This window comes from Chenopodium album, chromosome 18 (genome assembly GCF_948465745.1).
Source record: "Chenopodium album chromosome 18, dcCheAlbu1.1, whole genome shotgun sequence".
Taxonomy (NCBI): domain Eukaryota; kingdom Viridiplantae; phylum Streptophyta; class Magnoliopsida; order Caryophyllales; family Amaranthaceae; genus Chenopodium; species Chenopodium album.
The window spans coordinates 48,785,137-48,810,446 of NC_137851.1; the positions used below are offsets into that span (position 1 = coordinate 48,785,137).

General features: G+C 34.2%; 2 protein-coding genes across 2 annotated transcripts; both read right to left on the reverse strand.

Annotated features, from left to right (window-relative positions):
* Positions 1-12,906: 12,906 nt before the first annotated feature.
* LOC145592275 (uncharacterized) lies at positions 12,907-13,581 on the reverse strand. The gene has a single exon (XM_081648725.1). The coding sequence runs from the start codon at positions 13,579-13,581 to the stop codon at positions 12,907-12,909; it is 675 nt and encodes a 224-aa protein (XP_081504851.1).
* A 1,153-nt stretch (positions 13,582-14,734) lies between these two features.
* On the reverse strand, positions 14,735-15,193 carry LOC145592276 (secreted RxLR effector protein 78-like). The gene has a single exon (XM_081648727.1). It carries the CDS (start codon positions 15,191-15,193, stop codon positions 14,735-14,737), a length of 459 nt encoding a protein of 152 aa, XP_081504853.1.
* Between the last annotated feature and the right edge of the window lie 10,117 nt (positions 15,194-25,310).

The following is a 25,310-nucleotide window of genomic DNA, read 5'->3' on the forward strand; positions in this document are numbered from 1 at the left end:
TGTTTTAGCTTAATTTTCTATCCCCTTGAGCCTTGTATTAAGCCCCTATTTATAGGGAATGGGTACGATTAGGGTATTGAACATTCTGCCGCAGCAGGTGTCGCGCGCATCTAAATAAGTAGCGCGCGGCATCCCAGTGCAAGTAATTAGGTTGCACTGCTATAGGCAGCGCAAATGATTTTCTTACGCGCGGTATTATGGTAAGATTCAATTTCATATTTTTATGAAATTTTGAATCTTCCGCAAGCGCATCACTAGCAGTTGTGCTGGGTGTTGCGCGCAACCTTGTAAGTTGCGCGCGCCAGACCAGCGCGACTCGGTGAGATGTGCGCGGATTTCTCTGCGGCAGCATTGATTTTTAACTTAGGTGCCTCTAAATCCGTAATTTTTAGGTTTTAAGCTCGGGCTTAAGCTTAATTATGATCGGGCTTAGTTATTTGGACCTTAATGCATTTGTTTTTGGGTTAGTCTAGTTTATTTTTATGTTCTTGTGATTCAATCAATTATCTATTAGTGTTCTTCACATTAATCCAACACGAAGATGGTTTTATTTATCGTCATTGCACTTTCTGTCGGGACAGGAGGCCAAAAGTAGATGTCTACATCATGTTTTGTATTACTTATCATGTTTAAATAAAGGAGTTGAATTGAAAAGTTTGTTGAATTAAATAAAAGGTTTTTCAAAGGTAGAGTTATTGATTTTAAAAAGTTAATAATATGAGATTTAATTCTCAAGTATTTATTAAAAGGGTTGATTTTAGAATGTTGAATTGAATATAAAGGAGTTTTGAGTTATTCTATTATGAAGTTTGATTTTATTCAAAGAGGAATTTCATGAGAATCATTGAATTATTTATCAAAGCTTTACAAGCATGATTATATTAATCCCACTATACAGATTTGGTTGATAAGACTATGGACTTTGTATGACCTAGTCTTTCCTCAAGGATAGCCTTCTATATAAGGACACTAACTTGAGGAGTGTGCACACTTGGGTGAGGAATTGGTTTTATAAATCATATTTATTGAATTATTGAATTGTTGGCATTGTTGGCATTGTTTTGAGAATATTGAGATTTGGTTTTGAATCATGAGTTTTGGAATTATTTGAACTGGTTTTAAAAGCATATTTGCAAATAAATTGAGTTTACATTATCTTGCACTTATCGTACTTAGCATATTTTGCTAATCCGTATTTCCTATTTGTTTTTGGTTCGCCCTATTTACCGTAATGGTAAGCAGTGTTGACTATTTTCAGGTGGAGTCATGAATGAGCATATGGGAGTCTCGAGATTTGCTTCACCTAGTTTAGGAACATTGGTCTCGTCTTTATTTTGAGTACTCATAACAATGTTACTATTTTTATAAGTATTAATAAAAGAAAGTTGAGTTTTCCGTTGCAAGTTATGTTATTGAGTTAAGTATTTGAGTAGCCTTGCGTAATCACGCGGCAGTAATACGCCTAAGTCTATCTCTACGGTATAATTATATATATTATACAAGTATTTCCGTAGAGGGATATTTGGGGGTGTTACATAATACCTCTGCATGATTACATAAGGTTATTTAAAAGTTTACAGTTTTTTCACCAAATGCCCTTGACCTTTTGAAAAATTCACCAAATACCCTCAAATTTTGCAAAATTCACCAAATACCACTGACGTTTGTTATTATTCACACCGTGACCTCAAAATACCCCTGACATGAAAGGTCTGTTAGTAATAAAATTTAATTTCCCAAATGCCCTTACTTTGTTAAATAATCATACAAAATACCTCTATTTTTGGAGGTAACACGGCTAGTTTGAAATTTAGGAAACTAGTCATTAGTTTTGATTCTCACCCTTTTTGCATAAATACTCAACACATAGCAGTCCTCTTATTTGCTTAACCACAAATTTAGCATCATAGTTATATGTCTAAATCATGCTCCTCAATGTATGAATACTCTTATGTAAGAGTTGCAAACAAATATTGCAGTTGTAGGAGAAAATTTACAGCTAGAAGCTCAAAGTCCGTTAGCCCTCGGACAAGCTTGGACTGTTTACTAGGGCGGGCACAGACAAATTGTCAAGCGCACATAAATGGGGCTTGTCTTTGCTATATTAAGGCCGTTGGAAAATATATGAACTATAAGCCCAGTTCGTTTCCCGCCCAAGCCCGTAAATAATCATCTCTACTTCATTTATCCCCTTTTTTTCTTTGTTTGCGAGGTCTCCAACACTTCTTTTTATGAATAGAGGTTGTTTTGCAACTCTTATGCACTCATACTTTGAGGAGGATGATTTAGACATATAACTCATGGTGTTAAATTGTATGGTTAAGCAAATAAGAAGACTGCTATGTGTTGAGTATTTATGTAAAAAAAGGTGAAAATCAAAACTCAGTTAGTTTTCTAAATTTCAAACTAGTCGTTGTACCTAAAAAAATAGAGGTATTTTGTGTAATTATTTAACAAAGTTAGGGCATTTGGTGAATTAAATTTTATTGCTAACGGATCTTTAACGTCAGGGGTATTTTGAGGTCATGGTGTGAATAATAACAAACGTCAGTGGTATTTGGTGAATTTTGAAAAACTTGAGGGTATTTGGTGAATTTTTCGAAAGGCCAAGGGTATTTGGTAAAAAAACCGAAAACTTTAACTCATCAAAGACTTGCTGCATAAACAACTCTTAATTTATTAAGAATCAAAACAACTTCTCGAGATCCCAATACACATGTTGACTCCACCTGAAAATACACACCTACTTACTAATAAGGTAAATAGGGCAAACCAAAACAAAATAAGTGCAAGATAAGTAAATTCATTTTATTCATAAACATGTCTTCAAAACTCAAGTTATGAAATACATGACAACATTAATTCTATCAATAAAACCTTTAAATAACTCTTTTAATAAACTCAATCAAATTCAAATCTTAAAAACTCAAATACTCAAAATTCAAATAACTTTAATTAGAGATTTCAAATATTTGAAAACCAATTTAATCCAATTTTCTCTCCTAACTGTGCACACTACCCAAGTTAGTATTTTTATGTAGAAAGACTATCATTGAGGAAAGACAAGATCATACAAAGTCCATACTCTTATCAACCAAATCTACACAGTGATATTATATAAACATGCTTGTAAAGCTTTAAATAATAATTCCTCTTGATAAATCATCTTTTAGTTAAATCAATAAAAATCAACCTTTCCAATAAATAATACTCTCTGTCCTAGAATACATGACACGGTCAATATTGCACCATGTCAATGCACTAGTTTAACTTTATTTAGTTTGACTTTACTTTTATATATATAAATATTAATGAAAAATATTTTTAAAATTGTATTATGAAACTTTATATTAGTACATATCTAACAACATATTTTATGATAAAATATGTATTTATTATGTTAGTAAAAAATTATAGTCAAAGCTAATACATGAATAGTGAAAAAAGTCCAACATCTTATGTATTCTTGGACGGAGGTAGTAATGATTATTCCAAGTCAAAATTCCTTTTATTCAATTCAAAATGCTTTTCAAATCAATTCCTTTAAACATGATAAATAATTTAATTCATTCAAAATATGATATCAAAATTAATTCCTCAAACATATTTTATTTATCAAAAATAATATTTTTAAATCCATTCAAACATAATTTCACATAAACATAATAATCAATTCAAAACACTTTAATAAAGTATCTAGCCACCTAACCGTACCTAGATTCTGAATCTCAAATCAACGCTTCGCACTTTCAAAGTTCAATCACGAATACACCTTGCAATTAATATTTTTTTGGGGGGGGGGACGCATCAAGCAAATAGAATTAATCAAGAGATAATTTTTCTGAGATTACATAGGGAGAGACGTCCATAGGACAATGATTAATCCACACTAGCTTGTTCTACCCCAAAAGGAATCACCCAAGTAAGATGATGAGCTGCCCAATTGGCCCCTTCGCTTTTTGACATGAGGCCAAGAAAATGAATTAAAATTACAACTAAATCAAAGACAAAATATCCTCAATCACACCATCCCAATCAGAGAAGAGCACTGCTGCTTTCGAAAGACGCCTAATAAGAACTTCACGATCAGATTCCAGCATAACATCCTCATAACCATACATCTTGGCTAGTTGAACTGCCATTAGAAGAGCTTTTTCCTCTACAATCTCTGGTGGCTACCATTCACGTATTCTCCTGGTCGTTGGAAACAAGACTTCGCCTTTATAATTGCGAGCAACCACTCCCATTACCACCCACCCTTCTGTTACCAAGCTTGCATCAGCATAAATTTTAATAATCGATCCTGCTGGTGGCAACCATCTAGAAGGACTCCGCTTAGGAACAGGCCTTGCAGTACCATATATCTTCTTTGAATATGGCCCAAACTCTTCACTTCAACCATTCTCTTCACGCGTTCTAGCAGAATTGTGTTAGGAGTGGTTTTTCCCTCAAAGACATGATTGTTACGTTCAGTCCAAATAACCTACGCTAAGAAATTAAAGCTGCAGCTTGTATCTTCTTCACGTCCTTGGTTTCTATAGGGAATATTTCAAACATCAACTTTGAGCCCCACTGTGATCATGCTTTTAGGTATGGTGTGACGTCCAAAGGGAAGGAAGCTAAAGATAAAAGAGTCGTCAACAAGTTTTAGGAACTTGTAAACCGTTTACGGGTGTGAAGGTTACACTCCATTCACGATCACGGAGATCGCTAAATCCATAGTGGTCTGGAACCATGACTGGATATTCGGGGATGATGGTGCGAATCCAACCTAAAAGAGATTGACCTCACCCTAAATCGGTCTCTACTTAATTCTTATGATATTCATGTGCGCTTTCCAATCAACATACATACATCAAATTAATCCTAAGCATATTTAATCTACGTTGGTTGATTATTAATACACAAATAGATCTATTATTGGTGATCACTTGAATTAAACTCATATTAGCCTAAAATCAAATTATTAATTATTTTATTAAGCGTGACTTCAAGTATAAATTCCATTTAAACCTACAAGAAAGGGCGTGATCAAGCAATAACAATAAATCACAAATGATCAAGTAATGTATAATTGACACTACTATCATCATCATAGTAATCATTAAAATATTATTAGCAAGATCATATGCATGATACTAAACAAATAAATAACAAACCCTAGCATGTCACTAAATAATAAAGATCAAAACTTTAGTCTAAACATGATTAATGATAAAAGCATCCTAACATGATACTAGGAATTAAAATAATATTCAAAGCATGACTTCTATATCAAAAGAATAATTAAGTAATCGAATTACTCACTTTGATGCCTCGTATCTCTTTCTATCAAAACAATACAAACGTTAATAAACTTCAAGAAAGATTAAACCAAACAAATAAATAATAAGAATTGAAATATAGATTTGGGACCAAACCCTCATAACTATCAACCTTTTCCGTCGAGGTCGAAGGCAACTTCGAGAAGGGCTTTGAGTATTCGAATCTCGTGAATGAGGTATGGTGTTTGTTTGGGAAAAGTATTAAAAAAGGTGAGTGTTCTTGAATGCGTCGGGATGTGTTTAGGCTAAGGCTAGGCTAAAGAGAGAGAGAGAGAGAGAGAGAGAGAGAGAAAGAGGTTAGAGAGAGAATAAGCTTTAAATTAGAGAGAGATTAAGATGATGATTGTTGGTGAATGAAAACGGAGGAAAACGTCCTCTATTTATAAGGAAAAAATGGGGAAAATATCATATAAAGAGCCAGAATCCGACTCGGAATAAAATAAATTGCATCGCAAAACGATGGTTATATCGCGGCGCGATATTAGCATCACAGTGCGATATTTCCATCGCCCAGCGATACTTTTTTAGAAGATAGAATCCGTACAGAATCCGTACTTAATAACACGATATTATACACAATTAATATGTTATATTTGATCATATTTTAGCCATTCTCTTACTCTTTTAGAGCTATTATTCTTTATGTTTTGATATTGCTTTCCTTGGTATGTTTTCTTTTGTTTTTGTAGGAAAAGGGCTCGATTTGCTAGATGTTAGCCTTGATCGTGGTTAGATTTGTTAGAGGAAGTGCGCAATAGGACGTGTGGCAGCCTACTCCACAACCTACCTGTGGCAAATTATTCCCCACCATAACCCCTTTGTAGTCATTCTTTTAGCTAAGCGTTTAGAGTCCTAATAAGATAGAATTTCCTAGTTTTGTACTAGGATATAAATAGGTTAATAGGAAGATAGAAAAGGGAGCTTTTTCATATTACGTTATTTTTTTTGTACGTTATTTTTATTCTCCCTTTTGTTCTTCCAAGTTTTGTTCATTGAAGATTTACTTTCAAGCTTCCATGCATTAATTCAATTCAAGTATTCTCTCCTTTATTCTCTTATTATTATTGTTATTATGTTTTCTCTTATTGTTTATTTTATTTATTTAATTATCATGTTTGAGTATTTTTATAATCTAGGGTTAGATTGAACCCTAATATGGATTGATGTGTTAATTGATTTCCAATTCTCAATTTAATTAATTTATAATTCTTCTTTATTAGGATTGGTTTTATTATCAATAAACTACTAGGAATAGTGTTATTGAATGTGATTAGGTTTGCAACGTGAGTTGATTCTTAATTGATTTTAGAACCCTAATTAAAAGAAAGAGCCTTTATGCATGAGAATAGCTAATTGTTCTTGCTAGGACGTATAGGATGTCGTTCTCAATGTCTCTAATATGTATGATTCCATGAGAATAGGTATGATTGCTTATTAGGGAATCTACTTGTTGATCAAAAGAAACACTTGGTATTGTTATAGGGAGCATCCATCCCGTAGAATGTTTATTAATTTAATTGAGGGAAGAGGGATTGTTTAGGTGCATTGATTCGTATTAGTGGGGATACTTATTCCTAGATGTCTTTAGTTTTTGGTTTATTATTCTTGATTGTTTCGTGGCCACAATTTAGTTTAGTATAATTTCATATATTTGTTAGTTACTTGCTTAGCTTTAATTCAAGTCAATTTGATTAGTTTGAATTGGTTAGTCTCTTGGGATTTGACCCCCTACTTGCTCAAATAAATAGTAGAGTTAGTTGGGTTATTTTTGTTAGGTATGCGACACGCTTATTAGACTTTCCATCAAATTGGGTTAGCCGTATTTCTGTATGTATTCCAATTTTATCAGAATTAAAATTATTAAAAAACAAGTGTTTCATCCGATATAAAATTCTTAGTCATTATCTTTTCAAAAACAAGATAAATTAGAACCTTCTAGAAGATTCCAGAAGCTAATAATAAATCATAATGAATTTAGGACTCAAAACAACCTTCTACAGAATTTTAGAAACTTGTAATAAATCCTAATTGGTTTAGGAATAAGGTTAAGGTTAATGGACCCTTCACATGATCATTGGGCCGCGGGTAAGGCCCGGTTTGGGCCCAGTTTAGTATTTTGGTCATAACTTTTTTGTTATAACTCAGATTTGGGCTTATAATATATCGTGGAAAACTCTTTTCAAACCCATCCAACTACACATTTATTGGACCGCATATTATGGACCAAAATAAACTAGTTTGGACAATTTTATAAAAAGGACACAAAAAGAATGACTTTAGAGGATATGAAATAAATGATTTTGGATTTAACACATTTAGGGAAAGGTTAGAAATAGTCAACGCTAAAGGGAAATTCACAAGACTCTTTAACTTTTCACCTTACTCGATAATCAAATACGTGAAAGGTACTCATCACTGGGTTTGGTTTTTGGGGAGACACAATCAGGTGTCTACAATTTCCCACCTTACAATAATATCACAAAAGCTGTCAATAAGGACTTGAATGAGCTCATCAGAGTCACTCTCCTCCCACAACTCAAGAACTCTCGCGTAGTAAAAAAATAGCATGGCTTGCAGTCTCCTTGTAGTTAATATAACCATATTATCCACGTATATTTTTTTTGACAAAAACCCAAATTTATACGTGCATGGACTACAAAAATCTTCAAAAATAATATTGTAATATAAATTTATAACTTTGAAATAAGTATTTATATTTTAGAAAACTAACCATGAAGAAAATAAAAGAATTGAATAAAAGAGAATTGCATTCGCATAGGAAAGAATAGGCAGAACTTGCAGAGGCCATAACTCCTTCAATATAACTCCAAATTGGGTGAATCCTGAGCCTAACCTTAAGGCTTATTTTTTAGAAGAACAGTCTTTTGTGAAACATCAAAACCCCAAAAAAAAAACGACTAGAATTGCTCCAAAATTGGCTTCAAATGTACACGGGATAATATTTGTATGAAAAGTAGAGAAGAAAAGTAAGAAAAGGTTTAGAGATTAGAAAAATAAGAGAGAAGAAGAGAATTGGGTTTTGGTGTGAAGAATATGAGAGGTATGAAGGAGGTATTTATAGTTGTAGGATTACAAGAATTATGGTAAGCTTGTGAAGGAATTCAAGAAATATGAAAAGTGTAGATTTAAGGTAATTAGATGGATTACAAATAAAATTAAGGCAAGTTCTTGATTGAAAAATAAGTAGAAAATAGATTATGGAAAGTGTTAAATAGTATGATGTTCATGAAAATAGTTTAAGAAAATAATGACTGGCTTGGAAAATAAGTATATGAGATTTAATATCAAAATATATGTGATCAAATATAATGTTGATTTGAGTAGGAGGCCACTCTCACCATTGCTGAAGAAACCCCATGAAAAATTACGAAAATATAGAAATTAAGGCAAGATAACTATTTTACAAAAATAATATATTTAATTAATCTTTATTGGCCGAAATTATTACTTACTAGGTAGTGTGTAATTTGTTTTCAAGATACTCCCTCCATTTCACTTTGTTAGTCCCATATAGAATCAATCACAAAAAATAAGAGAATGAATAATATTTGGAATCTTACATTTTAGTACAAAAACTGCTTAATTAGTACTATCTTGTTAAATGTTCCGATTTTTTTTTCTTTGAAAAGCATCAATTACAATGCTTGTTTAACGTGAGGAATATCAATCAAATGCCATGTCATTAATCCACTAATGGGATTGCTGACTAATCAGAATATTTAATTACAGCCATGTCATCAATCCACTAATAGGATTAGTAATTATAAGATCGAATTAGAAAAATAAAATAAAATAAAAAAGGAATAGATTCAATATGGATAGACCATTTTGAAACGTCCAAAATAACACATAGGACTAACATTATGAAACGGAGGGAGTATCAAAGAACATAAGTTAATTTTCTACATATAGTCAAAGGTATGTCTTGGACAATGAACACACTTACATATCCATCAAAATGACACTTGAAAGAAAAGTACTCAATCTTAATTCTCATACAATAACACATTTATTTGGTAAGTAGAAGACTAATTTAACTAATTTTTTTTTTCACAAATGATAAGACTAAGTGCTTGTTCTGATTTATTGAAAACAACTTAACTGAACTGATTGAAACTGTACTGAACTATTTATTAGAGAAGGAAATTAAAAACTAAACTGAACTGAGTTGAATTGAATTTAATTTATTGAAGCTGAACTAAACTGAATTGAACTGAAATTAAACTGAAAAGAACACGCCCTAAGTCTAAATTAAAGTACCTAATATATATTGAAAACGAAATATTAAACGGATAATGACCCAAATTAGAAATAAATGAGTCAAGCTTTTAGAGGATGTAGTGGGATTCTAGTGTTTGAAGTGAATTTGGCAAGCTTGTGTTTCCACCTGAATAATCTCGACCAAGTGAAGCAAAAAGCCGCAATCCCAGCCACACAATCACACGCACACCACACTGCTCGTGAATCACATTTGGCATTCTCCTACGTGGATTCTGTGTTGGCAAAAGGAGATATACTTCAATTTCAAGCTATTACAAATTTTTCTTTACTTGTCAATAAAGATTTGTAGGGTCTCTTGCTGTGGAGTCCACATACTAAGAATACTAATTCCATACAAGTTGCTTTCAAATAAGCCTATGTATGGTTAATTGGTTATCTAGGAAGAGTTCATTTAAGTGGATGGTTAAAGCTTCATAATTTGATATTTATATTCTATGATATATTATCAAAATTGATCTGGAATTTGTTTAGGAAGACTTCGACTTTTTGGTCTTATAAATTATTTTTAAAATAATAACAAAAAGAGTATTACTTCATATATTGTTATTAACTCTAAATATATATATGGAATGCAATTTTTTTTTCTTTTTTTTCTTTTTTGGAATGCAATTTTTTTTTCTTTTTTTTCTTTTTTTTTTTATCTAGAATGTACCAAATAAACTTTTAAAATTTACAAAAAGTGGTTTATTTACCTTAGTTTATGTTTGTAATTCATATATATATATATATATACACATATATTGTGATATCACATCTACGTTTAATTTTAATAAAAGTGTAAGTATAACTTTTCACTTGTTTTGTTGGAATATGACTTGAACCACTTAGCTTTTTTTGAATGACTCACAAGAATCTGGGTTATAGTTTTATGCTTATAGGCCTATTTAATTTTCTATTTTGGCGATTTTCAATTCTGTATGAACTTAGCCTTTCATCGTTAGCAATTTAGGCCTTGTTCTTTTCATCTTATTTTTACTTATTTCAAGGTTAATAGTTCACATAAGGATTAATAAGTTCAAGATAAGTAAATTCAGATAAGTTATGATAAGGGTTAATCAAGGCTACCAAATTTAATTTATAACTAAAATAAGTTCAAATAAGATTAGATAAGTAAAAATTAGGTGAATAGAATACGCCCTTAGCAAATCATACAAAATCAGTGTTCTCATTTTAAAAAAATAATGTATTTATTATAACACCACCCATATCAACTGTTATGTTTAAATTTAAATGAAAATATGTCAATAAAAGTACGTAGTACATTAATTTGTTTGTTTGTCAATATATGTCGCTTACTAGTTTATCTTCAAATTAATATGAGGCAGACATACATCAATGTACATAATATTTTTAAAAAGGTACATATGTTCATAAGTGATACGGAGTAATAGACAAATCACATTACTAGGTACAAGTTACGACTTGCGATTAGAGGTGTCAATTCAGATAACCGGATGAAGTTTGGGTCGGGTCTATTCGGGTCGGGTCTGTTCGGGTCGGATATGTTCGGGTCAAAATTATTCTTATAATTCGGATCGGATCGGATCGGGTCGGGTCAAATTCGGGTCGCATCAAATTCGGGTCATGGTCTATCGAGTCCGGGTCGGATATAGGTCGGATCAACTCCAGATCGGTTCAAGTTCGGTTTGGATAAATTCGGATCGGGTTCAAAACGGGTTTAACCGGGTTAATTTCGAGTCGGATGAATTTGGGTCGGGTTGATTTCGGTTCGGTCATAAGGTTGATCCGTTGATTCATTAAATTGGTCAATTTCAATTCAATTCCTTTTTGTGTTTGGCTGGATTTTAATCGAGTTGACCCAATTCATATTTAAATAAGGTTATTTATAAACTAGAGTTATTATTGAGTTTTTACCTTATTATTGGGTCAATATCAAGTCATTCATATATCATACGGAGTATATTTTATCGAGTTAAAAGAAGAGGTTTTGATGTTCAAGTATTACAAACTATTTGTAGCAAATTTTAGATGAGATGAATATAAAGCTTAGAAAAATTTTTATGTAATTGGTATATACATGAAATAAACTTGTTACTTCGGATTATTTCTTTGTAGTAAAAAACGGAAACTTATTAATAATAACAGAGCAGTATAAGAACTTGAATAAAAAGGTCAAAAATTAATTATGGCCTGGTTAAATTCGGATCGGGTAAAAATCAAATCGAGTTAAAATCGGGTCGGGTTAATATCACTTCGGGTCAAAACAGATCGGATTAGATCGGTTATTTGCCGGGTCAATTTCGGATCAGGTTGAGCTCGGGTCGGATCAAATCGGTTCAGTTAGAGTTCAGGTCGGGTCAAACCGGATTCGGGTTGAGTTCAAGTCGGATCAAATCGGTGCCGGGTTAAGTTCAGATCGGGTTAAATTCGGATTCAGGTTGAGTTCAGTTCGGTTACAGATCGGGTTTGGGTCTTGAATTTCTCAGATCAAATCGGATCGGTTACAGTTCGAAACGGATAGCTTTTTTCAAATCGGTTCGGTTTTGACACCTCTACTTGCGATCAAAGAAAAAAATTATGATGACGAGAAAATAAATAGACAGCTGAGTTGTTAAAGCTTATCCAAAACAAAAAAAGTGAAGTAACCAGAATCAACAATTTGGTTTCCTAGTTTAGCAACAGATGTCCATGTTCTTGAATCTTTTTATTCTACTCTTGACACGTGGCAACACATTTCACCAATATTTACGTCCTCATGTTTTTGGCTAACACGTCAGACTGTCCTCTTTTCAAACATAGCCTATCCACTTGCCATGTCATCTTAAGCACCAACAAACTGACACGTAATTCATTCTCATAGGTACTATTAAAAACTTAGTCGTAGTAAATTTTAGATTTGGATAACTTGTAGATTTTGCACCTTTTTCACTATTGTCATTTTTCATACGCCATAGTTGTCCATAGCCAAGGTTAGTATTCAATCACTTATGTTAAATGTTTGTTGAGGCATAAATTTCTCAAACAAAGGAGAAATGGGGTATTTTAAAGGAGGGAGATCCCTTACTTTGATAGCTTTTTCAATTAATTCACTTAATTTAACACAATAATAAATTTTAGTGTCTACACCCATTAACATAGCATGTTCATTCATAAGTTTGTTCAAAAGATCAAAAAATTATGAAGTATCCGATTCGTGTAAATATTGGAGACCTAATTACCTTTTTTTTTTTTTTGAAAACCCGTTAAGGTGTCATTATATTGATAATTTGTCCATCATTACATACGGAGAAACCTCACAAGGGCTATGATTCTCCCAAATTTATTCTATGTCAAATGGTGTTAAACGGACTAAATTGTGAGTAACAACATTTCCATCCCGCTTAACATGACACCAAGAAACGGAATTAAAAGAAGAACAAGAAGCTAAAATATCATCAAGGATATTATCAAGGTCAGTGAAGAAAGTTGAAGCCTTGGATAGGCGGTTGATAAGCACCTGACTCTCACCTTCAATAATAATGTCAACTAGACCATGGCTTTTAGCCAATTTAATAGCCATGGCAGCAGCTTTTCCTTTGGCAATGATCGGTGGCCAGTGAGCTCTCACCCGACGAGTAGCAACGAAAAGAACCTCTCCTCTCCAATCTCTAGCAATGACTCCTAGTCCCACCCACCCTTCAACACTAAGCGAAGCGTTGAAATTGAGCTTAACTGTACCTTCAGGTGGAGCTTTCCAGGATTTCGGGCTACGACAGGTGGTTTTCTTAATTGCCCCATAAATTCTCTTAGCATAGGAGTTGCACTCAGAAGCTAGACGAAAAACTCGTTCAGCAATTAAGGGGTGGTAGACTTCCTTTCCATTGAAAACCATTTCGTTTCGTCTATTCCACAAATTCCACATTAAGATGACTCCCCTACATACCTTTTTTGCATCAAGTTTACTCCAAGACTCAAGTAAGTCAAGAAAGGACATATCGTTAGGCCAAAGGGACATTTCTATACACTCGCAATCCACCCACAGCTAACGGACTGTAAGACAGTCGAAGAACACATGCTGCACAGTTTCAGGGATGCCACGACACCAGGGGCAGTCAGAGTGTTCAGCCATGTGTCGGTATTTCAGGTAATCCCTTACAGGGAGAGTACCTGTGCATAATCGCCATAGAAAATGTCGTACTTTCTGGGTAACATCTAAGCTTCATATGTCCAGCCAAGACTTGTGGAAAAGATCAAGACTACACGACTTACCGAGTAGCATCCATCAAAGGAAAACGCCCAAGTGAGAAGATCCGGACCAGCTTTAGAACTCAAGTGAATTGCTAGGATGCTACGAACATCTCTATCATTGAAAATACTTTCGATACGCTGCACATCCCACTCACAAGAGTTGTGATCGATTAACTCACTCACTACTCGGACTTCGTTTGTAATCGGAGTGCTAATAAAACGGATGTCCCCGTTGTCAACCCAAGGCTCGCTCCAAATGTCCACAGATGATCCATTCCCTATTCTCCAAATCAGTCCCTCTTTAAACAAAGCCTTCGAAGTCCAGATACTACGCCAGGAATAACTACCTCCGACACCTAAGTAAGCATTAACGAACCTCTTTCCCTCATAGTACTTAGCACCGAGAACCTTATCAATAAAGAATCCGGGTTACACGTGAGCCGCCAAGCTTTCCGACCAAGGAGGGCATCGTTGAACACCTTCAAATCTCTAAAATCCATACCTCCAAGGCACTTAGGAGTACAAAGGTCTTTCCAGCTTTACCAATGCACTCGCTTCTTGTCTTGTTCCTGACCCCACCAGAAACGTGCCATCATGGCATGAATATCATCAATTACCCCTGCCGGAATTTTATACATGCCTATGATGTAAGTGGGGATGGCCTGGATAACATATTTGAGAAGAATTTCCTTCCCTGCTCTCGATAAAAAAATTTCTTTCCACCCTGACAGCTTTTTCCATATCCTATCCTTGAGTCCCGAAAAGATCACCTTTTTTTACCTTCCGATGATGGTTGGAACTCCAAGGTACTTTTCGTGCTTTTCAACTTGCCGCATTGCTAAAACACTCAATAACTCCTCTTGCATTGGGACACTAACACCTTTGCTGAAAGAAACCTCCGATTTTTCATAGTTAATTTTCTATCCGGAAACTTGCTCGTATATGTTGAGAATTTCAACAATCTTTGAACACTCCCTTCGGTTGGCTCTTGCAAAGTGAAGACTATCATCTGCAAATAGAAGATGAGAGATTTCCGACCCTTTACGAGTAGCTCTGGCCCCATGAATAGAGCCATCAATTAGAGCTCTTCGCATTAAACCAGAAAAAGCATCTGCAACAAGGATAAAAAGATACAGGGATAGGGGGTCACCTTGACGGAGATCTCTAGTAGGAGTAACGGAGCCACACACATTCCCATTGACAATGAAAGAGTATCTGACCGTAGTCACACAATCCATAATGGTCCTCACCCATCTGTCGGCAAAACCCATCTTCAAAAGTAATTTTTCAAGAAAATTCCATTCTACTCTGTCATAGGCTTTGTTCATATCGAGCTTCATAGATCCTATTCCTTTCCTGCCACTGCATCTCTTTTTCATCGTATGGAACAATTCTAGCGCAATAAGAGCATTGTCTGTAATAAGCCTACCCGGAACAAAAGCACTTTGATTTCAGAAATGATTCCAGGAAGAATGGACTTTAATCTCATAACAATAGCCTTCGAGGCGATTTTATAAATCACATTATAGAGTGCAATGGGCCTAAATTTCAACACCAGAGTAGGAGACTTTACTTTCGGGATGAGAACAATGTTAGTATTATTAACAGTGCCAAAAGACTCCCTGCCCTGCAAAATGTTACTAACAAGCCTGGAAACATCATCACTAACAATATGCCAAAATTTCTGAAAAATATAACATGTATACCGTCAGGTCCTGGAGCCTTGCAAGGGTGCATCTGGGAGAGCGGCAAAAATTTCCTCCTTAGAAAAAGGGCGCAGAAGTTTAGAGTTGATCTCTGGTGTTATGAGCTCTTCAATTGACTCTAAGACTGTCACACAAGCTTCTTCCGATAGTGTGCCTGCTGAGAATAAATTCTGGTAGAAGCTCTGGACAATCTTCTCTATGTATTCCTCCTCCTCTTGCCAATTACCATCATCATAAAAAAGGCCCTTAATTTCGTTCCTCGATTTTCTCTGTGAAGCTTTATGATGAAAATATGCTGTGTTACGATCTCCATCTTTAATCTTTGAGGCTCTGAAGCGCAGATACCAATAGGCTTCCTGCTTATCATGAAGATCATCTAGTCGCTATTGAGGTCGGCACATCTTGTAAGAGAGTCATTAGTCACTTTTTCCCTTCTCGCCTTTTTCAACTTTTCTTCAATTGTATCATTTGCTGCTCTAATTTTTGAAATTTTCCCCTACTCCAAGTCTGCGGGTCATCGGCCACACACTTAACCCGATCCTCCACCTTGCCAAAAGTGTCACGCCAAGCCCCTCTGACTATTTCCTCACATTCACCATCGAGCAACCAGTATGTTTCAAACCGAAACCTTTTTTTCTTTTTTTTCTTTTTTTTCCGCCTATGAGACCCAAATCTGAGAAAAATTGGAGAGTGGTCAGATTTACCTCAATCAAGGTTCTCCAGCGTTGGGTGCATGAAGATGTCGAGCCATTTACCATTAGCTACGTAACGGTCAAGTCTCTCTCTAATATGAGTTTGAACAGTCAAGCCCCTTTTCCATGTGAACCACTGACCCAAGTAGCTTAAATCATGAAGATCACAGTCTATAAGAGCATCACGAAAACCCGCCATTTCCTTTCTCTCATTGTCAACTCCCCCCTCCTTCTCATCATATGATAGGATCTCATTAAAGTCCCCACCAATCAAAATAGGACCCTCAAAATTATCACAGAGACTTCTTAAAAGGCTTCAAGTTTTGTGTTTATTTTCAGACTCAGGACAACCATAAATACCAACAAAATGCCAAATTAAACCAGTACCAGTTTTTATGTCACCATACACATGATTTTGAGAAAAAAAAAAACAAAGAAAAATCAACATTGTCTTTCCAATACAAACACAAGCCACCAGCCTTTCCAACACTACTAACACCAAAAGCATACGAAAAACCAAACTTATTTTAATTATTTTTAGCAATAGCTTTATTAACTTTTGTTTCAGACAAAAATAAAACATCAGGAACTAAAGATGTGCACCACTTACGTGGTGCTCTAACTGCACAGGGACTAGCTAGACCCCGGCAGTTCCAGCATAAGAGACTCATTGGGGAGGGCGGGGTTGATCCATGTCAACCTCCGCCGGACTAGCAGAAAAGTGAGTCACCTCAGGGTGTGATTTCAGTTGCTTCCCAAATTGTGTCTCATCAAAAACTACTTTAGAAATTTGCTCAAGATGTTTCCTCTTCCCAACAAGAGGCGGATGCTCTTCCATTGTAGAATCAATGTCTCTCTCAATGCGTTTCCAGGACTTGTTTGAGTTCCCCCCTGACTTGCACACCTTTCAAATGTTATCAGTTTCTTGAGCGGGCATAAAGTGAGTAGAACTTGCAAGAGGGTGAGTTCTAACTGGCTGAGGTAACGTGCCACCAACGACCTCAAGCTCGACAGATTGTTGCAGCTGCTGTTCGAGAATAGGAGAGTCTATTAAGGGTCCTGAACTTGCTGCCTTGTCCTTGTTTGCTGTGTCTAAAGCCTTCTCTTGTGGTGTGGCATCATGATGAAGTGTCAGGCTCCCCTCTTTACTGGATTCAGTCTGTAAAGGGGGGGAGTTGAACAGTTTCCGTGCCACACTTTGGGGGACCTTCCGTATTACTCGAGGATCATAATACCCTGGGAACTTTGTACCTTGGTTACTCTTGAGATTCGACAGCCACACTTTCTCTTTTTCTTGATCAAAATTGAGAGGCGAGCCGGTTTCTTGGGTGATGCACCTAGCCAAGGACCGTACTCATACATTACTCCATTTTTCACCTCTTCTTCATCAACAAATTTGCACTCTATGTCAGTGTGATCCATTCTCCCACAATAATAGCAAAAGTCAGCAAGTCTTTCATATTGGATGCTGCACCAATTTGAGGATTGTAAGCCATTAGCAATTTTAACTCCCTTTCGCAGAGGCTTACTAATGTCAACAAGTACCTTCACCCTCAAATACTCATTCCATCCAAGAGGGTCCGAGTCATCGAACTCCAAGAAACCTCCTAAGTGTTCACCTATCTCATACGCAAAGTCCGCCGATCGTTTGTTGAAAGGGACATCTCTAATTCGAGTCCAAAAAGGCGAGTTCTTGAAACGAACTTCCGATGGCTGCTCATCACCAACAATCTCAGTCAAGAGTAGCAATTTTTTTAACTAAAAACCAAGGGCAGCCATCCATTACCCTTCTCTTGTCATCCTCACTGAAGAATTGAAAGACAAATAAATTTGTCTCCACCATCCTTATTGCCACATTATTTCTGATTTTCCAAACATATAAGAGAGTACGCTTCATTGCCTCAACATTAAAGGGTCTCCCTGTTAGTAATTTGCCAGCTAAGGTCAGCGAAATTTGATTCTTTGTGTCGTCATCGACACCTTCCGCAACACCTTCACCAATGATCTTATTTTCATCCTCTGTCAATCGCAATTTCTCCAAATCCTCCAGTAAATTCGGTTCCATTGTTCAAGCTAGGGCGAGAAAGGGAAAAATCGATAGAGAATTGGTCGGAAAAGCCTAAGACACCACCGGAAAACTAACTAGAACGGGAACAACCCTAGACGAGGGACAAGAACAAACCCTAGATGAGGGACTTTTTTTAGGAGACCTAATTACTTGAATGCATACACCAAGCTAAGTTTGATTTAGAGGAAAGGAGAGCACCTTCCAACTATGAGGTTGGAGATTTAATTCCCACTATTAACAATTTGGGGAGTGGGTTTCCCTTACCTTCCCCCCAATCTCCCAAATGTCTAACCCGCTAACTTGTTCTAAGTTGACCCGTGAGAAGTTCCGACCCAATAGGACCCTTCATTTTACCAAAAAAAAAAAATAAAAAAATAAAATGCATATGTACCTATATGACTCTATGAGGCTTTGATTATTATTAAGCGCCTAATTTGATGTTCATCTTATATTCTTATAGAAAAAAGTATGCACTGTTTTGTACTTTTGTTAATACTTGTATTATACTTCGTATTGGTAAATCCTTTTTCAAAAATTATTATTATTAAGTTCCTAATTTGATTTTCATTTTATATAGTTGCGTGTTATTTTATCTGGATCCAGCTAGAGGGAAATGGACCCAATTTTAGCTAATAAATTGAGTTTATTACTAATTCTCTCCACTTTCTTAATTATGTACTCGTAGCATACTTTCGGTAATTCTGTATTTTAATGTGTTTTGTGTTGGCCTACTTCTTTTACTAAGTCAAAGTGTCAAACCAATAATAATGACTTTATCATTAATTACAGAATAAATGATAAGTGTAAATTCTTTCAAAATGTAAAATGATTAGTATAAATAATTTAATTTTTTGGAAAAAGATAAGTATTAATAATGTTACTTCCTCCTTGCAAAGTTGCAATGACTCCATTTTAATAGCAAAATTAGAGTATCCACAACAAATAGCTATAGTTATATTCCTTGTAGCTTTGAGTTGCCTAATTATTTTCCAAATTACATTATTTAATAAGCTACCTTCTTTACAATGGCAATCTACTACATTTTGCAAAATAAAAAATTAAAAAAAAAAAAAATATATCACAATGAATTTATTCATTCGAAGTGGATAACACATGCTTTGGGCATGGATTGTAACTTGATTCCTAGAAAACCAATTAGCTCTGTTTCCAAAAAAAAAAAAAAAACAATTACCTCTTTTTTTTTTTTTTTTGATGGGCGAGTATTCCTCAATTTATACTACGTATAAGAAAATCATACGTATGGGAGATTTTATTAAATATATTTTAATATGTAATTTAATAATATAAACTTTTTTTATTTAGACTTTAATATGATTGTGCTCAAATGTGTGCATCTATAAGTGTGCAAAATGCAAAATGAGGTAAACAAAAAGAAATGAAGTATGGCTACAAAAATAATTTAAACCACCTAAAATTCTCACATCAACATAATTATCCTTTTTCATTGTCTTTATGAAATGTTATGAAGGTGCCACTTTGACAATACATGCATATATTATTTAAGAGTTACTTATAATAAGTATGAAAAAATTAATTAGTTAATGCATATAGACCTAGCAATTTGGGTAAACAAGTTGTCTTCATGTTTTGTTCGTGTTCATTTTGTGCTCATAGGGTTGGATTTCGTGTTATAGTGACAAATTTGGTCATAGTGTCGTGTTCTATTAAAGTCTGAGATGACTGTCATATCTAGTTATGGTAGTTGCAACGCTTTGAATCTGGAAACAGTTTTATTAAATTTGTTTGTCGTTAGTGATTATTTTATTTCTTCCGTCTTTAAATATCTTACCATCTGTGTTTTGTGTGGTTTGTAATATACACATTTGGCTAATTAATTAAGTTTTTATCTTACTATCTCAGTTTTCTTCATTAAAAAATTTTTAAAAAATTTTAAAAAATTAAAACAACCTAAAACTTTTGACTCTCGCACCCACATAATTGTCCCTTTTCATTATCATATTTATTTATGAAATGTTATGTAGATGAAGGTGCGACTTTGACAATACATATATTATTTAAGAGTTACGTACTTATAATAAGTACGGAAAAATTAAATAGTTAATGCTTATAGAGCTAGCGATTCGGGTAAACAAGTTGTGTTCATGTATTTTTCTTGTGTTAATTTCGTGCTCATGGGATTGGTTTTCGTGTTAGTGTAGTGTCAACTTTGGTCATAGTGTCGTGTTCTATTAGAGTTTGAGATGACTATCATATCTAGTTATGGTAGTTGCAACACTTTGAATCTGAAGTTTTATTACGTTTGTTTGTCGAGCTAAGATCATAGTTGGGGTCCAACTTTTTGGAAAAATAGTGTTTAGGGTCTAATTTTTTTATATGTAGAATAGTTTTTCCGGTGAGAGTTAATTAATTATGTGCAAAAAAGTTAGACCCTTAGTTAAAAAATTGGAGCCTTCTAGTTAACCAATAAAAAAATTCTTTCTTTTTTTTCAAAAAAGTAAAACAACTAATTAGAAAAATTGAAAAACTTGGACCCTTCTAGTTTTTTTTTTAAAAAATTTTTTTAGATATCATTTCCTATATGATACTTTTTATTATTAATTATAATTTAACTTAGTTTTTTTTAATTTTTTTTTTGGGGGGGGGGGCGGGGGTAGTGTAAGCACACTTTTAAAATACATAATTAGCTATTTAGTTAGTATTCTATAATAATTCATGCTTCATTTCAATAAATATGTAATTAGAAGAAAATCAATAAATATATTTCACAATTTTTTTAGACAAATTTTCACTAATTAAAAGTGTAACATTGATAATAATACTAAGAATTAAATTAGCAGTAAAATATTTTAATATAACTAAGATTTGAAATAATTTTATAAAATATGAATCTTATTAAATAAACTTAGATTTTAATAGTAATAAAAAAAAATATGCATAACTGACATATCGTGTTATTGTAAAAATAAAATTGGAGATTTTATCGCATCCTTATTTTAGAGAATTTAGATACAGAAAAAAATTAAAAATTATTATTTAAATAATTATTTTTTTTTGGTGCGAATTATTTAAATAATTATGATATTAAATTTTTTAATGAAAAATATTTATTTTCCTAAATTACTAAATCTTACGAAGTATTACTAAAATGTTTTATTGTTTAAAATAAAATCAGATCATTTTGTATGATTTTAGTTTAACAAAAGTGTTTTTTTTCACCCATTAAAAAAAAGTGTTTTTGTTAAATTAAAAAAAGCATTTTTTTTTTTAAAAGCGTTTAAATTATCCATAGTAATTTAGAGAATTAGATTAATTTGAAAAAGTGGTATATATATTCGACATTGTATTAGCTTTTATTATTAATTTGGGATCTTTGTACAAAATTTATTAGCTATTTCTATAATTAAATGTATTAGGGGTATAAATTTATTAGATAGGGGTCTAACTTTTTTAAAAGAGTCTAATTTTTTTTATTTAAGGTTAATGGTGAGTTAAAATAAGGTTAACTCACCGGAATTTCTAATCTAGACCCCAAAAATAAAGTTAAAAAATATTGGACCCTAAATACAATATTATATTTATCAAAAAGTTTTGACCCTATTTGTTATCTTAACTCTCAATTTGTCCTTAGTGATTATTTTGTTTGTTCTGTCTTTAAACATCTTACCATGCATTTGTCTATTGTGTGGTTTGTAATGTATACATTTGACCAATTAATTTAGTTTTTATCTTACGATCTTAGTTTTCTTCTTGAAAAAAAAATAAAATAAAATAAAAAATAAAAAATAAAAAATCAATCAAAACCACCTAAAACTTTTGACCCTCGCATCCACATAATTGTCCCTTTTCTTAATCGTATTATTTATGAAATGTTACGTAGTGTTATACATTTATGAGCTGCTTATAATAAGTATAACAAGATAATTAGTTAATGTATATAGAGCTAGCAATTTAGGTAATCATGTTTGTTTTTTTTTTTTTTTTTTTTTTTTTTTTTTTTTTTTTTTTTTTTTTTTTTTTTTACAAAAGATACTATGAAATAAAAACAGAATTACAACCTAAACAAACTAAAACAAGAACACATAAACCTACACACGCTAAGTACCACTGTAGGAAGATCAAAGAGAACAAAATACGGAAAAGGTCTTGCAGCAAACCAGTAGCTGCGGAGCCCAGGCAACCCAGAAAACCAAACCTCATCCAAACTGTGGACCAAAAGAAGCCGTACGAACTGAAACAGCCGAGATGGACCAAGAGCGCAGACCACAAACCTTGAAGAGAACCCGAGCTGGCATTGAAAGCGAAGGGAACTCGTGATGGAAATTGTTGGTAGACGGAAGAACCCGAAATATGCCTCATGTTGCTGAAGAACGGACCTATGACACCATTCCACTCCTAGGGGTCGTAAAGTATAACTACATCCTAGGAGTCTGGGAACAAAACCTATAGAGTCATTTACTTTAACGACTCTATGAGAAACTGTGCATCCAAATGCAGGTTCTCCTCTTGCAACTCTACTTGCAGAGAATGCAAGAAAATGGAGGACTTCTCTTAACCCAAACATTAAAGATGGGTAGCCTCCTTCTAGATATTGATTAACAGCGATGACTGACCTTGTCATCACCCAAGCGAACAACGGGATGATAGCAATTACCTGAATGCCCTTATCATCGTACAACCTAGCAACAAGACCCGCAAACCACACTCTTCCTCCAAAACCACACTCCTCCCGCAAACTCCACATGCAGGGAAAAATATCTACCTGCGCAAATAACTTCCCCCCTGGAGAACTGTATTAACTATCAGGGGAACACATCTACACCCCGACAAGGCTACTAGTAGGACCACCCACCTAACAAAAAAAGGGATTGCTTAATCTTACAACCTACAAAACCCAACAAGGCTCCAAAAACCACGACAACACTTCGATAACTTCCAAAACTAAAAGTATTCTATGAAACTCTAACTCATGACCAAGCAGAGAAAGAGAATTATTTAAAAAGAACAACCTAAGTAACAAATCATACAACTTAAACCAACACAACATAATTAAACTAAAGTAAAAACAAAAACAACAATTAAAGAAAGCAAGCAAACTACTTAATAGAGGAACGACAACCTCAATGGCAACAACCCAAGCCACTACCAAGCAGCCCAAGCCACCATCAAGAACAATCGTCAACGACAACGTAAAGAACCCCTCACTGAACCTAACTTTGGGCACATGAGGAAACTCTAACCTTAATTTCACCTTTACCGTCGGGAATTAATTAACGAAATTCCTTTTGACGGCGGCATTAAGACTAGCCTTTGGTTCTTGATTCGTTGAAGCAAGCCGCAAACACTCGAGGATGATCCCAAGTAAACAAAACCACAATCGAAGAGGAACCCCTGAAAACTACACCAACTGACCAAAAAACGAAAACGAAAACTAAAAGCTAAAAAAAGAAATGGATAGCAGGGCTAGGCTCGCTGGCGACAACGGTTAGGCGGAGCGCCCCAGTCGTCGGCGAGCAGGGGCTGAGAAAAGGGGGGCGGTGGAGGCGGAGGAGGATAAGGATGGGGTTAGAGAGAGAAAGGGTTAGGTAATCATGTTATGTTAATGTGTTGGTCTTGCGTTCATTTCGTGCTCAAAGGGTAGAATTTGGTGTTGTTGTAGCAATATTAGTCGTAATGTTGTGATCTATCTTAGACTATCATACTTCCTCCGTTCTTTTTATTAAATGTCTATTTCTAGTATTTATTACTCATATGATAAAGAGAAGTAGGCATCTAATTAAGGGATGGAGGGAATACGCATTTAGCTATGGTACGTCTATGTGTTGTTAAGAGCGAGATAGCTTCTTCTTTCGTTTTCAACCTTTTATTTGTGTTCACAAAGTATTGGGTGCGGCAAGCCACACCCAATGTTTCGTCAGTAGAGAAGTATCATCGTCATCTCTCTTGCGACGATAAAAAACAAGTTTCCACCCGATGAGAAGTTGGTGGTGGTTACGGTGAAGGAGAGGAGCGAGGTCATCCATGGCGAAAGCGAGAGAAAGTTTAATTGCTTGAGATTCTCGGATTTTTCGAAAAATGCCCAAAAAATTGAATTGGGGCTTTCTTATGTGATGTATAATTGTTGAAATTGATTGTCCCATATGATTGTATGTTGAATTGTGAGCGTTTTGATAACAAATGCATGTATTTTGGTTGAGAAATTAGCAAGTTATGTTATACTCATGACCTTGAGTACAAGATCTTAAATGGAGGTTCTGCCATTGTTATACATATCATCAAACAAGTTATACATATCCTCTATTGGCTTGATGATATTCTCTATTGGATATATGATATTATGGTTGGATGATATCCTCTATTGGCTATATGCTATCATTTATGATTGTGTCTATGATATTCTTTATTGGCTGGATGATATCATCCAGCCATGATACCTTATAGCTAATAGAGGATATCATCCAGCTAGTAGAAATATCATCCAGCCAATAAAGAATATCATATAGCTAGATAATAAATGATATCATCCAGACAATAGAGGATATCATCTAGTCAATAAAGGAATCATCCAGCCTATAGAAATATCATCCAGCCTATAAAAAAATATCATATAGTTAATAAAGGATATTACCTAGTTAGTAGAGGATATCATCCAGCCAATAAAGAATATCATCCCGCCAATTGAGGATATCAAAAATCCACATTTTGTCAATCCGGACTGACAAAATATTTCGTCAGTCCGGACTGACACAATACCTTCTCATTTGTGTTTGTGCAATTTTTAATGTACATTTTTTTTGAAACATTTTTAATGTATATTTGAGCATTAATATCTTTTTTTTTTCAAAAACGGGTGGCCATTAATACCTTAAGATGTATTTTATGTATGCTTCTTTTTAACTGTCCCGTTTAAATATTTTCCTACTCTGTAAACACCAAAATAATAATAATAATAATAATAATAATAAAAAAAAAAAATAAATAAATTTGCCTAATCTGTAACACGAACGTTCAATCGTCAATCTCTATATACGTGTGCTATAAAAAATATTAT